Here is a 13,289-nt window from a genome sequence, read left to right on the forward strand (position 1 = left end):
CGGCGCTGATTTAACAGAGCTCCTTTCGGTGCTCGCCCCCCGTGTGATACAGGCCTCGCTGCCACGGCTGCGCTCGTAGTAACAGGACGCCGCACCGACTGGCTGTTGATCCATCGCACCTTATTGCTGCTAATTAGCATTCTCGGGGTTTCTTCAGGGAGCGATTGTGCCAGTATATCTGTGTACGTGCTCCAGCCCTGACACAAACCTTTGTTTTGCAGCAGCGATGAGCCTTTGAGGACGCGCAGCGTTTATCCTCATTAAATTTACATGGGCTCTGTGGCAGCACTTAATCCTTGCATTTATGTAAACAGACCTGCGCGTTAATGTGGGCTTGTCCCACCATTAAGTAGAATAAGGAAATGCCTGAATTAACAGCGTGGTCCTCGCTCTGAGAACTGCTGATGGAACTCATTACAGTGAGGAGGTCGCAGCTCGGGTCTGGCTGGTTCAGGGCCGCACTCCTGTGTGAAATAAATAGCAACCTGTGCATTCAAAGAACGGCTACTTATAGATGCTCGCAGGCAATGCATTCTGGGAGTTAGTCCTCACGCAGTCTTATTTGGCCTGTGTCAACAGAAACACAAGGTGGACCTGTTCCATAAGCTGCGCCACGTGATGAACGAGCTCATCGACCTGCGCCGGCAGCTCATCCAGGGTCACCTCGCCCAGGACCAGACCCGCGAGATCAAGCGGCACATCACCGTGCGCCTCGACTGGGGCAACGAGTGAGTCACTTCTGCGGTCGCCACCGGCGAGTACAGTAGCGCCCTCCATGATGTCATCCGTCCGTCATTTAGCAGATGAGTGAATCTCAAGAAGCTTAAAGTGGAAGCGAATCCCCCCGGAGCAACTTTAAAGCCGTCCTCCTACTGTCGCCACTTTCAAGCTCCATCCAACTGGGCCGTGACAGGCGTCCATAACACATAAAGATGCCAGCGATGTGCCTTTCATTACACAGATCTATAGAGACTAGATGCACATCGGCTGCATGCTTGGATTAGTCATCATTAGTGTGTATTATGCTCCAATGATAAGTACATGTCATTGTGTGGCTTAGCCAGTGGAGCAGGATACAAGCTGCGTTTACTTCATTACTGTACTTAACCTTTTAATGACAACGTCGACTCTTTTATGGGTGAGAGTCCCTCGACTTTGGGTCTGACTGAAGCACAAGGACGTGGAATGATGCACTTCTCGGGAAAAACATGTTCAGAAGATTTAATAGATTTTAGATATAGATTGTTAACACTATCATCATTTATTATTAATATCAGTGACATTTTAAAGCTTATGAATAAATATAGAAATTCTGATAAATAAAGCTTTTTTGAGCGATGTTTTATTGCTTTATTGTCCTACTCGTCTTCATCCTTGCCCTGTCTTTCTCCAGGCACCTCGGCTTGGACCTCGTTCCCAGAAAAGAGTTTGAGATGGTGGAGCCCGACCAGATCAGCGTTTCGGAGCTGTACAAATTGGTACGCTGCTGCCGTTAGATGAGCGTCTAACGTGCATTAACCCATTAAATATATCTCCTCTGCTCCTACAGACCATCTATCTGTAACATGTCCACTGTTTCATGGCACAGAATGTGTTATCGGATGTGTAGGGACGTGTGAATGTGCCCATTACTGAACCATCCATAAGACGGTGACTCACTAGAAAGAGCAGGATTCAGCTGCTGGGGTTGGATCATGTGACCTGTTTTTTATGCTTATCCTCCCACCATATTGTCCCTTTGCTTGCATGCGCGCTCGCTAGCGGCCAGACATAATGTGCAGTGACAGGGCAGGTACAGCAATGGAAGAACACATACTGTACATATGAATGTTTTATGATCCGTTTTTTTCAAATAAATTACATAATGTGGTTTTGGTTGCTTAAACCCACCAACCGAACCGTACACACAATTATAAATAAGTAACGTGGTAGCTGCTGGGACGAGGCGTCCACGCCGAGAAGCAGAGGCACTTTTAGAAACATGTGATTACAGCACAGATGTTATGAAATGTGATGTAATCCTGCTTTGCCTGCGTTGGAGGGGGATCCGTTCTGGTCAGTCGCTGCAGCTCCATATGTTGATCAGAGCGCTTTCCAGTTGCCCCGCAGCCTCCCATCATCCCCGCGCCACGTTCCTCAGCGCCGCGCGCTGAATGTTTGTGCACTAAACGCTCCGTGCAGAACCGCGGCGCCGCTCCTCACGCCAGGAGGCGGGCTGCGGGTGGAAGCGCGCTTGTTCTGGCAGGGCGCGTGGCCCTGGCGCGTCGTCAGGTGGGAGATTAAAGTCCCCCCGGCTGCCGAGCAGCGAGGTGGACGTGGGCGGCGCTGGCTGCGCCCGCTCTTCTTCCACATGCTCCTGCTTCGCCTCACGGGCTGCTTTTAGCACTGCAGCAACAGTAGCTTCGCCACTGGCTGTAGGTGAACCTCTGTGAGGTTGGAAACGAGGGGTCCAGTGCCGCGCGCCTCATTTCCCTCCCTTCTCTTTCTTTGTCCCTGTTTTAGCACGTTTCCAGCAGACACTGCGGTCAGCAAAGCACAAACCAGGTAGCGTCCCCTCACAGCTTTTGTTCAACTTGAAATCGTTTCATACGTTGATATGTTGCACCTCGGTGTGGTCTAAGTTGTCGCCTCTCATCTCAATCCCGTCTGGCGTTCCCAGGGTGACAGCGTACGTCAGCGCCATGGCGACGGCTGCCGTGTACCCGTGTCGCACCACCTCTTCATCAACTTGAAGAGCTTCACCTACAACAGCATCAGCGAGGATGCGGACGTCTTCTTCTCTTTGTACGACACGCGCGAGGCCAAGCAGATCAGGTGGGTGGAGCCTCTGGGCGCCGCGTGTCACACGCTCCAGCAGACTCACGCGGCTCCTTCTTATGCTCCACAGCGAGAAGTTTATGGTGAAACTGAACAAAAACGGCGGCCCGAAGAACCCGGAGAAGGTGGATCGCCTGTGCGCTCTCTTCACGGTAGCTTCTCCCCCGTCTTGCTCTTAATGCAGCATGTGCACATGTTGGAGACGCTATTCGCTAATAGATTCGCTAACGCACCAACCCTGATGCTCTCTTCAGGACCTGAGCAGCAAAGACCTAAAGAGAGACCTGTACATTGTCGCACACGTCGTCCGAACCGGTAAACGTCCAGTGCACAGATTCTGGCCCGTTTGAGCCGGGCTCAGACTAAGCCTCTCTGCTGGTTGTGTCCAGGTCGCATGCTGCTCAATGACTCGAAGAAGGGCCCTCCTCACGTGCAGTACAGACGGCCGTACGGCTGCGCTGTTCTTGCCATGAGCGATGTCTTTCACACCATAACTGACCTCAAGGAGGAGAAGGACTTTGTGCTCAAAGTTTATACGTAAGTAAACCTGAAACGGACCTTCTGTTATTACTACATCCTCTGGACATAGACCGTTGTCATGTGCTGTAGTGTTGCTGTGTGGCCTCTTTTGAGCAGAATGATAATGTGTCCTCTGGTGAATCAGGAGCCGCTCACCGTGAGAGTGAGACGGTGAATCTGGCTGCTTCTGTTAGACCTCGCTGCAGACTCGCTGCTGTTCCACCGCTAGCCCAGTGAAGGGGGTGACACGGGGGGGAGGGGGGGGCGATGGGAGCCGGAACCAGGGGAGATGACACGCAGATAATTGAGCAAAGTTTGAGGGCGAAGAGGACGAAGCTCAGCATTTTCTGATGTCATTCAACAGCTTGAATGTCTCCCTGCGCCTGCAGCGTCCTCCTCAGCGCCCGCTGGGGGTCAGAGGTCATTCATATACGTTGCCGCGCAGCAGGATGACAGTTTTGTTGCGTAGCGTTTTCGGGCTAAGCGCGCAGCTCCATGTGAAACACAGATCTCCAGAACGGAAAGCTGTCGTTTTTATTGGACGTCTCTGCTGAGGCAAAGGATCCTTCCCTTTAAAAAGCAAGCAGTGATTCAGTGCTGAGCTGCCTCCAAACTGTCGGCTCCGATCACGCTCCGCTCTGTGCGTTTCCCCGTGCCTTTCCCAGGGGCCCACAGGCCCACAGTAATGAAAAAGGCTGGTAGAGAGCTGCCTGTCAGCTTTGCTTAGTGTGCTGTGCATTTGGGCTAATGTGCTGCTTGATAGCGCCTCCCCCTGCTGCTACCTTTTCTCCAGGAGGAAATGGGCTCTGGGACACATGCTGTTCATGTGGTCCCCACGCACCCGCCCCCCTCCCTCCATCTGGACCCACTAATGGGCGCGTTGTTCCCCAACTGTTTTTCTTCCCCAGATGTAACAACGAGAACGAGTGGTACCAGGTTCACGAGAACATCATCCGCAAGTCCAACACCAAGTACTCCGCTCCCAGCACCAACTATGGTAAATATGCCTGTTTGTTTCCCCAGTCCATCTAAAGATCATTAGACATGTTTGTGATGATAAAGTGATGATTTCTGGGCCTGGCTTCAGTTTAAAGGCTTTACCATCACCGGTCGTACAAAATGAGCAGGGCAGCTGGGAAATACTGAATCTACAGTTCTGGGCGTTAATCAAAGTGCAGAGTCTTGCTGTGTGAAAACTGAACTTTCCTAAGTCACAGTCAGCGTCTGTTTTTATGAGCAACTCACAGTTTAAACTATGACTCATGTGTCACAAAAATCTGTCACAAGATTTGTGGGTATTTGTGTTTTCCCTTGCTGCTTTACGTAATTTCACACACCGCTTCCCCTCCCTCGCTCTGATCACGTCGCTCCATCCACTCTCCTGTGTTTTCTCCGCCCCCACATTCTGACTAATGTCCCTTAAATACCCCTTTGTCCCTCTCTTATTCTTTCTCCCTTCTTTTTGTCTTCCCTCCAATTCTATCTTTCTCCTGCAAATCTTCCTCCCGTTTCTACCCGCCACCCACTCCCCTCCAGGCCTCATCATCTCCCTGCAGCTGCTGCGCGGCGACCTGGAGCAGATCCGGCGAGAGAACCAGGCTGTGTTCAACCGGGCCCTGGCGCTCACACGCAAACTGGGCTTCCCAGATGTCATCCTGCCAGGTGAGAAGGGGGCTCAGGTAATGGGCACGGAGGGGTGGAGGGTGGAGGTGGGGAGCAGAGGCCAGAAGGCTTCAAGGAACACAGAACGGGGCGGGTTCACAGCGGGGACATGAAGCACATGAGGGACAGGTGGGATGAGGCAGGAAGGATGGAGGAGCCCATTTACACAGATGTGGGAGAGAGTCGAGCCTCAATTATTTACTATTTCACTAAAAGGAAAAGGTTTGAGCAATAGAGATGAAGGTTTTGTCTACTTGTCCTCTGAATCACGTTACTATAAATTAGTAATTTCAAATAGTCTTCTACACGATGCAGAGCCGAGGCAGCACATAACTGGAGGCAGACGTGTTCCACCGACCGATCGTCTCGTCTCCGGCTCCAGTTCAGCCTGAAATACCACCTAATATCACTGCTTGTGACTCAGCTGTCCCCAAGGAAATGACTCGGTTAAAAATAACATAATCTCGTTTTATAAATAACTGCAGTCTTCCTTCGAAGTTGTCACCGATATTTATTTCATTAAACACTGAGCTCAGGTTCTGAAGCGGCGTTTTACAACTGGGTGGCTTCGTTTCTCATTGACAAAAACGTCTCAGGCCGCGTCTTGTTTTGGAGCATTCTTCTGGTTTAACGGCACGCTCCCTACTCTGTAAACGTCCAAGGTGACACGCGCAACGACCTGTATCTGACCCTGGAGCGCGGCGAGTTCGAGCGCGGAGGCAAAAGCGTCCAGAAGAACATCGACGTGACGCTGTACGTGCTCTACGCCGACGGGGACACGCTGAAGGTACGACGGCCGCTGAGCCCTTGCTGTGTGTGAGCTCCTCTGGGCACTGAACGCAGCGCTTTCCTCCCAGGACTGCATCAGTTTGGGCAGCGGGGAGCCCAACGCCAGCGACTACCACTCCTTCGTCCTGTACCACAACAACAGCCCCCGCTGGAGCGAGATGGTCAAGCTGTCCATCCCCATAGACCGCTTCCGAGGGTCCCACCTCCGCTTCGAGTTCCGCCACTGCTCCAGTGAGTCAGCAGGGGGTCACGCAGTGTAATAATGCAGCGCCACGCGGGTTGTTGACGCTCTTTCTCTTCAGCTAAGGACAAAGGAGAGAAGAAGCTGTTTGGTTTCGCCTTCACCCCCCTGATGAGAGAAGATGGGACCACGCTGTCAGACGAGAACCACGAGCTCTATGTGTACAAGGTACGAGCAGCGCGCGTGCGTCCTAGTCCTTAGAATTACAATGTGAATTGATGGGCCAAATTTGACGGGCTTTCGTTATGCTCTGTTTTGAAATTCATTCATTTGAAATTTCTAAATCAGAAATCTCCAAAGCTGTAAATGTAAAACGTACGTAAGAATAACACGATTCACCAGTCGGGGGGTTGATGATCGCCTATGATCCATGAGCTCGTCTACGGCGGCAACCCGGCCCTGATCACATGAACGTTGGTTCCAATCTGACACAAGACCACTCAAACATGGGAACGGGCGCCTTTAGCTCAGCACTTTGATGGAAATGGTGTATTTTGGTGGAGGTTGTTGGTGGCTCATTGGACGTTGTGTTTTCTCTGGCGCCGTCAGTGCGATGAGAACGCCACCTTCAGTAACCAGGGCCTCTACCTGAGCCTGCCCTGCTGCAAGGAGGACTTCAACAGCTGCCCCAACCTGCCCGCCAACCTGCCTTTCCAGAGGAGCCCCAAGGAGACCTTCTGGGTGTCCACCATCCTCTGCTCCACCAAGCTCACGCAGAACGGTACCAAGCTCCTCCTGCGTCCTGAGGCGGGTGGTGCTTCTCTGTTGCCTGTTTGAACCCAGCTCGGTGTTGCTCTGTTTTCAGTGGACCTTCTGGCTCTGCTCAACTGGAAAGCGCATCCGGACAGAGTGTTGGACATCCTCGGTCGACTGCGTCAAATCAGCGGAGAGGAGATCGTCAAGGTCACTTCAGTCAAACTCTGTATTAACGCTGAGAAGGATGAAAACATGTAACGCTGAACAATGACGTGAATGTTCTGCTTTGGTGTTAAGGTTTTACATCTGCAGCATTATGGTTCCAGAGCTACGTGTGCTGCTGTGCTTTAGCTTCTCTTCCACCAGCGACGCCTTTAATGTGATGCTTCTCCTCCTCACAGTTCTTGCGAGATGTCCTGGACACGCTCTTCTGCCTTTTAGACGACAACACTGATAAATACGGGCCGCTGGTGTTCCAGTCGCTGGTAGGAGACGTGTGATTCATACAGAGGTTGCTGTTGCGTCAGCAGAGGGTGGCGGCGTCATGGCTTCACGTTCGTGTGTTCAGGTGTTCATCATCAACCTGCTCAGGGACAGTCGCTTCTACCACTTCAGGCCGGTGATGGACTCCTACATCCAGAACCACTTCGCTGGAGCTTTGGCCTATAAGTAAAGCATTCCTCTGAGCGCCTACGAACCTGATGCCTACATAGTCAGGGACTGAGGAACTGACGCATGCCTTTTTGCAGGGAGTTGATTCGGTGTCTGAAGTGGTACATGGACCGCTCGGCCGAGGTCGTCCGACAGGACCACATCCAGGAAGCCATGAGGGTAAAGCTGCAGCAGGTTCAGGGGTTCAGGCTCAGGGAGGTTCATGAAAACGAGCCCGAACTACTTTGATCAGCTGTAAAAAACAGAGGCTGATTCGCATTCGTCGCGAATTAGAAGCGTTTGTTCTTGGTGTTGATTTCCATCTGAGAGAGTTCAACATGTCTTCCTCTGCGTCAGGCGCTGGAGTACCTGTTCAAGTTCATCGTCCAGTCTCGCATCCTGTACTCGAGAGCCACCTGTGGGATGGAGGAGGAGCAGTTCCGAGCCAGCATCCAGGAGCTCTTCCAGTCCATCCGCTTCGTGCTGAGCCTGGACGGCCGTAGCTCCGAGAACCTGGTCTTCACGCAGGTCGGACGCTCCGCTCGCTGGCTTCCGCCTCCTCTTTCTTTCCACGTCTTTTAACTGGCTCCATCTTACTGTGCGTTGACGTTGCATGGATTAATGTGTTAATTTTCTCGTCCTCGCTCCACGCTGGTGCTGTGTCGCCCTCCGCTTGCTCTGGGACAGTTTCAGGGCTGAGATCCGCTGCATGCGTCTGTGCTCATGCTCCAGGCTGTCGTCCGTCTCGGTCTCAGCGCCCTGTGTCGCTTCCACACTGCAGCACAGGCTGGTTTCTAAAGCGCCTGCTCAAACTGGATGATGTATTCTTAAGTAACTGATGAGCAGTGAGTGGATCGGATTCAGTTGTTTTATTGGTGTTATGCAGAAACTGGCTCCACAAAGAGACTGTGATTTGTTCTGCTCCTTTTCACATTCGTCATCTGTAACCTTTCAATTTGTGTTTTTTTGTGATGTTAAATAAAGCAGTTGAGTGTTTGTGTAGGTGAAGGTGGCCGGGTTTGAAGTTATTTATTCCATATGTGCATAATCTCTGTGTGCTCTCTGCTCCCTCCCGCAGGCCACGCTGCTGAATAGCTTCCCAGATATCTTTGATGAGCTGCTGCAGATGTTCACTGTGCAGGAGGTCGCTGAATATGTGCGAGGCACCCTGGGGAGCATGCCCAGCACGGTGGACATCGGCCAGTCCATGGACGTGGTCAAGCTGCAGTCCATCGCTCGCACAGTGGAGAGCCGCCTCTTCTTCTTCCCCGGTGAGCGCTTGCTTTCCTCTCATAATGTACGTCTGCCTCCAGCGTCATCCTCACTGTCTCCTCCTCCGCTCTGTCAGAGTCGCGAAGCATTTTGCTGCCGGTGGTTCTGCACCACATCCATCTACACCTGCGCCAGCAGAGGGAGCTGCTCATCTGCTCTGGGATTCTTGGAAGCATCTTTTCCATCATTAAGACCAGCTCGATGGTAAAAAGCCTCAAGCCCCTCCTTTAGTGACATTTTAAATTGAAACAGACTGTCTGCACATTTGAACGCAGTAATAACCGACTCCTTCCTCTGCATTCCAGGAGTCTTCTGTTCAGGAGGAGGTGGAGATGATGGTGGAGAGTCTTCTGGACGTGTTACTGCAGACTCTGCTCTCCATCATGAGCAAGTCTCACTCTGTGGAGACGTCCAGAGGGCAGCGCTGTCCCCAGTGCACCGCTGAGATAACGGTAACCTCTGTCAAACACGGGCTCTGCTCATTACGGCACCTTCCCAATGACACGTGTTCCTCTGTGTGCAGGGGGAGTATGTCTCCTGCCTCCTGTCTTTGCTCCAGCAGATGACAGAACTCCACTTTCATCATCTGCTCAACAATTTTCATAGCAAAGAGGAGCTGAAGGTGAGGGAGTTAAACAAGATTATAGCAATTCTCTGTGGTTTGTTTACTGCATAAAGCTTTGATTTTCCTGCAGGAGTTCTTGTTGAAGATCTTCTGTGTGTTTCGCAATCTGATGAAACTGACTATCTTCCCCCGAGACTGGAGCGTCATGAGGCTCCTAACCAGTCAGTAAGTCTGCTTCTCCGTTTGTGGTGCCGTCTCTGTCCCATAGAAGGTGAGGAAATCAGCCAAGCACTAGATCAGGTCTCTTCTCATAATCCGGCTCTGAAGGTGACGAAGTTCTTCCATCTATTTTCGGCCGCTTCCTCCTTTGTAAGCTGACGGTGTAATCTCTGCTTTCTGCAGCATCATCGTCGTGACAACGCAGTTTCTGTCTCCAGCTCTGCACAAGAACTTCTCCGAGGCAGATTTCGATTTCAAGGTGTGTGTCTGAAGCTGCGTTAATGAGGCCGGCGGAGGCGGCCGCGCTCCTCCGTGCTGCACTCACTGGCGTCTGCTCGTGTTCTAGGTGTGGAACTCCTTCTTCAGCCTCACCGTGCTTTACATCAACCAGCCCAGTCTGCAGCTGGAGGCGCTCGGCCCGGCCAAGAGAAAGAAGGTCCTTGACAAGTACGTAAACACCGTGTATTGACTGCTGAGCTCCGTGGTGCATTCAGCTCCCTGCTCTTGACTTCCCACTCGTTTCGTTGTAGGCATGGAGATCTGAGGGTGATGATGGCGTACGAGCTCTTCAGCATGTGGCAGAAACTCGGTGCGTCATCGCCCTGCGTGTTCATACATACATACATACATACATACATACATACATACATACATACATACATACATACATACATACATACATACATACATACATACGCAGGCATCGCAGCCCTTCAGCATCTGTCACACACGTAGACGTACTGAATCACGAGCCTTCATTTAGGTCCTTATCCTTAACTGATCTTTCTACAATTTAGGCGACAACAAGCCTCACTTCATCCCAGGAATGATCGGGCCGTTCCTGGGAGTCACGCTGGTGCCGCAGACAGAGGTTCGAAATATCATGATCCCTATTTTCCACGACATGATGGATTGGGAGCAGCGGAAGAACGGCAACTTCAAACAGGTCATTATAGTATCAGAGTCATCAAAGCTGCTGGAGTCTGTGCTGTTGTGATGCAAACGGACGACTTTGTGTCACTCACACCTGTCGCATCTGTGGCCGTGCGTAGGTGGAGGCAGAGCTGATGGATAAGCTGGACAGCATGGTGTCGGACGGGAAAGGCGACGATAATCACAGGGAGCTCTTCAGCCTCTTGTGAGCATCAAAGCAGCGTTCGCTCAGGTTGAATATTCACTCGCTGCTGCTGCTGCTGCTGTTAGAACCTTCTAACATTCTGCTCTGTGTTCCTTCCAGGACGCAGCTCTTCGGTCCTTATCCAAGGTGAGCAGCCAAAGCCAGATGTTGTCATCTGTCTGAGCTGAACTGTGCGTTTAGCTCTCGTGCTTCTGGTCTGAGGTCATCTCCTGGTTTTTTGCAGCCTCCTGGAGAAGATCGAGCAGGAGACGTGGAGAGAGACGGGAATCTCATTTGTCACGTCTGTCACAAGGCTTGTTGAGCGACTGCTGGATTATAGGTACGTTGAGGTTGCGTCGTGGATCTCAAGTCTAGTGGTTTATGTCTTTGTGTTGCACCTCAAGCATTTTACATGTTTAGGGACTGCATGAAAGGAGACGAAATGGAGAACAAGAAAATCGGCGGTTCCGTCAACCTCATGGTGAGACATCAAGAATGTTTAAGAAGATTTCCACATATGGAAACATTTGTATTCATTAGTTTTGTTTTAATTTAATCCCAGAACTTCTACAAATCAGAAGTGAACAAGGAAGACATGTACATCCGCTACATCCATAAGCTGTGTGACCTCCACCTCCAAGCAGAGGACTTCACAGGTAGAGCACACGTTGGATTCCAATGTTTTTACTACAGTTGGGAGTTGACATCTGTACAGTTATTTAAATTAGTATTAGTATTAATCTGATGTGAAGTTGACACAGCTTTTCTTGTGATGTTTTGGGCCGTGAGTGATCAGCCGTTTCCACAGAACGGAGCAACAGACTGCTCATTCAGAAAGCATAGTTTATATTCTGTACAGTGAATTACTGGGAGGCAGTTGGAGCCAGAGGTTAATGTCAGTACAGAGGCACAGACAGCCCATGTGATTGACAGCTCTGTAGGATGGACACGCTACAGCAGCTCCTCCACTTCATGCTCGGGCCGAGCTCCGGGCCCACGGCCGCCGTGCGGCAGGTGAAGTGGGCTCTGACAGCGCCTCAGGACGGGACCAGCGCGTTCACACTGTATTTGACTGACGTCTCCTTCATGCTTTGCTTCATTTTGTTGCTCGTGTCAGAGTTTTAGCTTCCATTTGATGAGTATTAATAGGACGTGCTGTCCTCATACGTCCCAGCCAGGCTCCACCTCCCTTCACCTGCAGTTCGACTTTTAAGCCCGGTTCTGCCACTTCCAGGCCAGAAACAGGAGAGCGAAAACTTTTCACACAGTTGTGTAAAAGACTTAAGTACTTTCCTCACACTGCCAACGGAGCTGGCTGCTGTGTGTGTGTGTGTGTGTGTGTGTGTGTGTGTGTGTGTGTGTGTGTGTGTGTGTGTGTGTGTGTGTGTGTGTGTGTGTGTGTGTGTGTGTGTGTGTGTGTGTGTGTGTGTGTGTGTGTGTGTGTAGCCAAATATGACTAATTGAATTTAACCTTATCCTTCACTTATGTAAAACAAGCAGCTGGCATTTTGCTGTTGTTCTGCTGACTTGGCGCTGACTGCCTGCAGTATGTGGGTATTGTGTGAATCATTTGCTGCTGAAAACTCTGCAAGAAATGGCAGAAGATGCTCAAACTGCTGCCTTTGTATAAGAAGCTGCCAAAGCCCAAAGGTTTTTAATGGTGTCAGAGCAAATAAGAGAAGCTTTGGTGAGAGTGGTGTGGTTCCACTGAGCAGCTGTTCCTGGGCTCCACTGCACCAAAACACACCCGCTGTGCTCTGGGCAACTTGTGACAGGCTGCATTTTGTACCACCTCCCATCTGTTTGAAACATCTGCACCATATAGTATGTCTTCATCACCGCACAACACCTGTATCTGTACAGGATGAGCAGGTTTCACTCTCATGACCTTTGACCTGCATCTTCTACCCACAGAGGCGGCGTTTACCCTGCTGCTGTACTGGGAGCTCTTACAATGGGAGGACCGGCCCCTGAGGGACTTTCTCCACTACCCGTGTCAGAGCGAGTGGCAACGCAAAGAGAACCTGAGCCGTAAAATCCTGCACTACTTCAACAAGGGCAAGGCAAGAATTTAATATACTTTTATCTGCTGCTGCTCTCGCTGGCTTAAGGTCAGCACATCTGGAGGATTTGCAGCTTTTGGCTGTACCTCAGCTGAACCAGTTAACCATTAAAACAAACACCAAGATAACTTTCTACTCAAGACAACAGTGGCCTCATAATAGCGTTGGTGCTCTTTTGTTATTGTCCTATTACATTATCGTTTTAATAATTATCACTGAAACATTAGTAAATTCATTTGACTTCTGCGTTAGTCTAAATCTCCCATTCTGAACACTGACGTGCAGCCTCTTCCTGCGACTCGCTCCTTCCTGCCTGCCTCAAAATTCACTTAGTTCCTGTTGGAAGGCAGAATGCCCTCTGGACTGTGGGAGCAGCTGAGAGAGGAATCAAAGTGGCCTCCTTCATTAACTTTTTGTCATGCCTTGTTTTTACTGCTGCTCTTCTAATAAAACACAAGTAGCCCTCCTGACTCTCTGAAAGTCCCTGCTGCTCCAGTTCAGCCAGGACAAAGTGAACCGCACGTTCCAGATTGCTCATGAGCTCAAATATTAGAAGAAGAAAAGAACAGTCTCCCTTATTTAATGCTGTGGATACTTTGTTGCATTAAATCACACTGAAGGTAAAATCCTTTTCTATCGGACCAACAACATGTTGAGATGAACTGAAATGTTTCATTT

The 13,289-nt window shown here is 50.6% G+C and overlaps 1 protein-coding gene across 1 annotated transcript in view; it reads left to right on the top strand.

Annotated features, from left to right (window-relative positions):
- The window catches only part of dock3 (dedicator of cytokinesis 3), a 30,639-nt gene that overhangs the window by 9,282 nt on the left and 8,068 nt on the right, over positions 1-13,289 (top strand). The window contains 33 exon segments of the mRNA XM_029155558.3: positions 580-728; positions 1,394-1,478; positions 2,503-2,544; positions 2,660-2,814; positions 2,888-2,969; positions 3,072-3,132; positions 3,207-3,354; positions 4,245-4,333; positions 4,873-4,998; positions 5,661-5,785; positions 5,856-6,018; positions 6,090-6,196; positions 6,578-6,749; positions 6,834-6,931; positions 7,126-7,209; positions 7,293-7,393; positions 7,474-7,555; positions 7,733-7,903; positions 8,454-8,646; positions 8,724-8,851; positions 8,953-9,099; positions 9,171-9,269; positions 9,343-9,437; positions 9,615-9,690; positions 9,778-9,878; positions 9,962-10,020; positions 10,229-10,377; positions 10,484-10,569; positions 10,669-10,695; positions 10,793-10,888; positions 10,969-11,029; positions 11,111-11,204; positions 12,463-12,611. Coding sequence (XP_029011391.1) covers positions 580-728; positions 1,394-1,478; positions 2,503-2,544; positions 2,660-2,814; positions 2,888-2,969; positions 3,072-3,132; positions 3,207-3,354; positions 4,245-4,333; positions 4,873-4,998; positions 5,661-5,785; positions 5,856-6,018; positions 6,090-6,196; positions 6,578-6,749; positions 6,834-6,931; positions 7,126-7,209; positions 7,293-7,393; positions 7,474-7,555; positions 7,733-7,903; positions 8,454-8,646; positions 8,724-8,851; positions 8,953-9,099; positions 9,171-9,269; positions 9,343-9,437; positions 9,615-9,690; positions 9,778-9,878; positions 9,962-10,020; positions 10,229-10,377; positions 10,484-10,569; positions 10,669-10,695; positions 10,793-10,888; positions 10,969-11,029; positions 11,111-11,204; positions 12,463-12,611 — 3,600 coding nt within the window.

The sequence above is a fragment of the Betta splendens genome, chromosome 7 (assembly GCF_900634795.4).
Source record: "Betta splendens chromosome 7, fBetSpl5.4, whole genome shotgun sequence".
Lineage (NCBI taxonomy): Eukaryota > Metazoa > Chordata > Actinopteri > Anabantiformes > Osphronemidae > Betta > Betta splendens.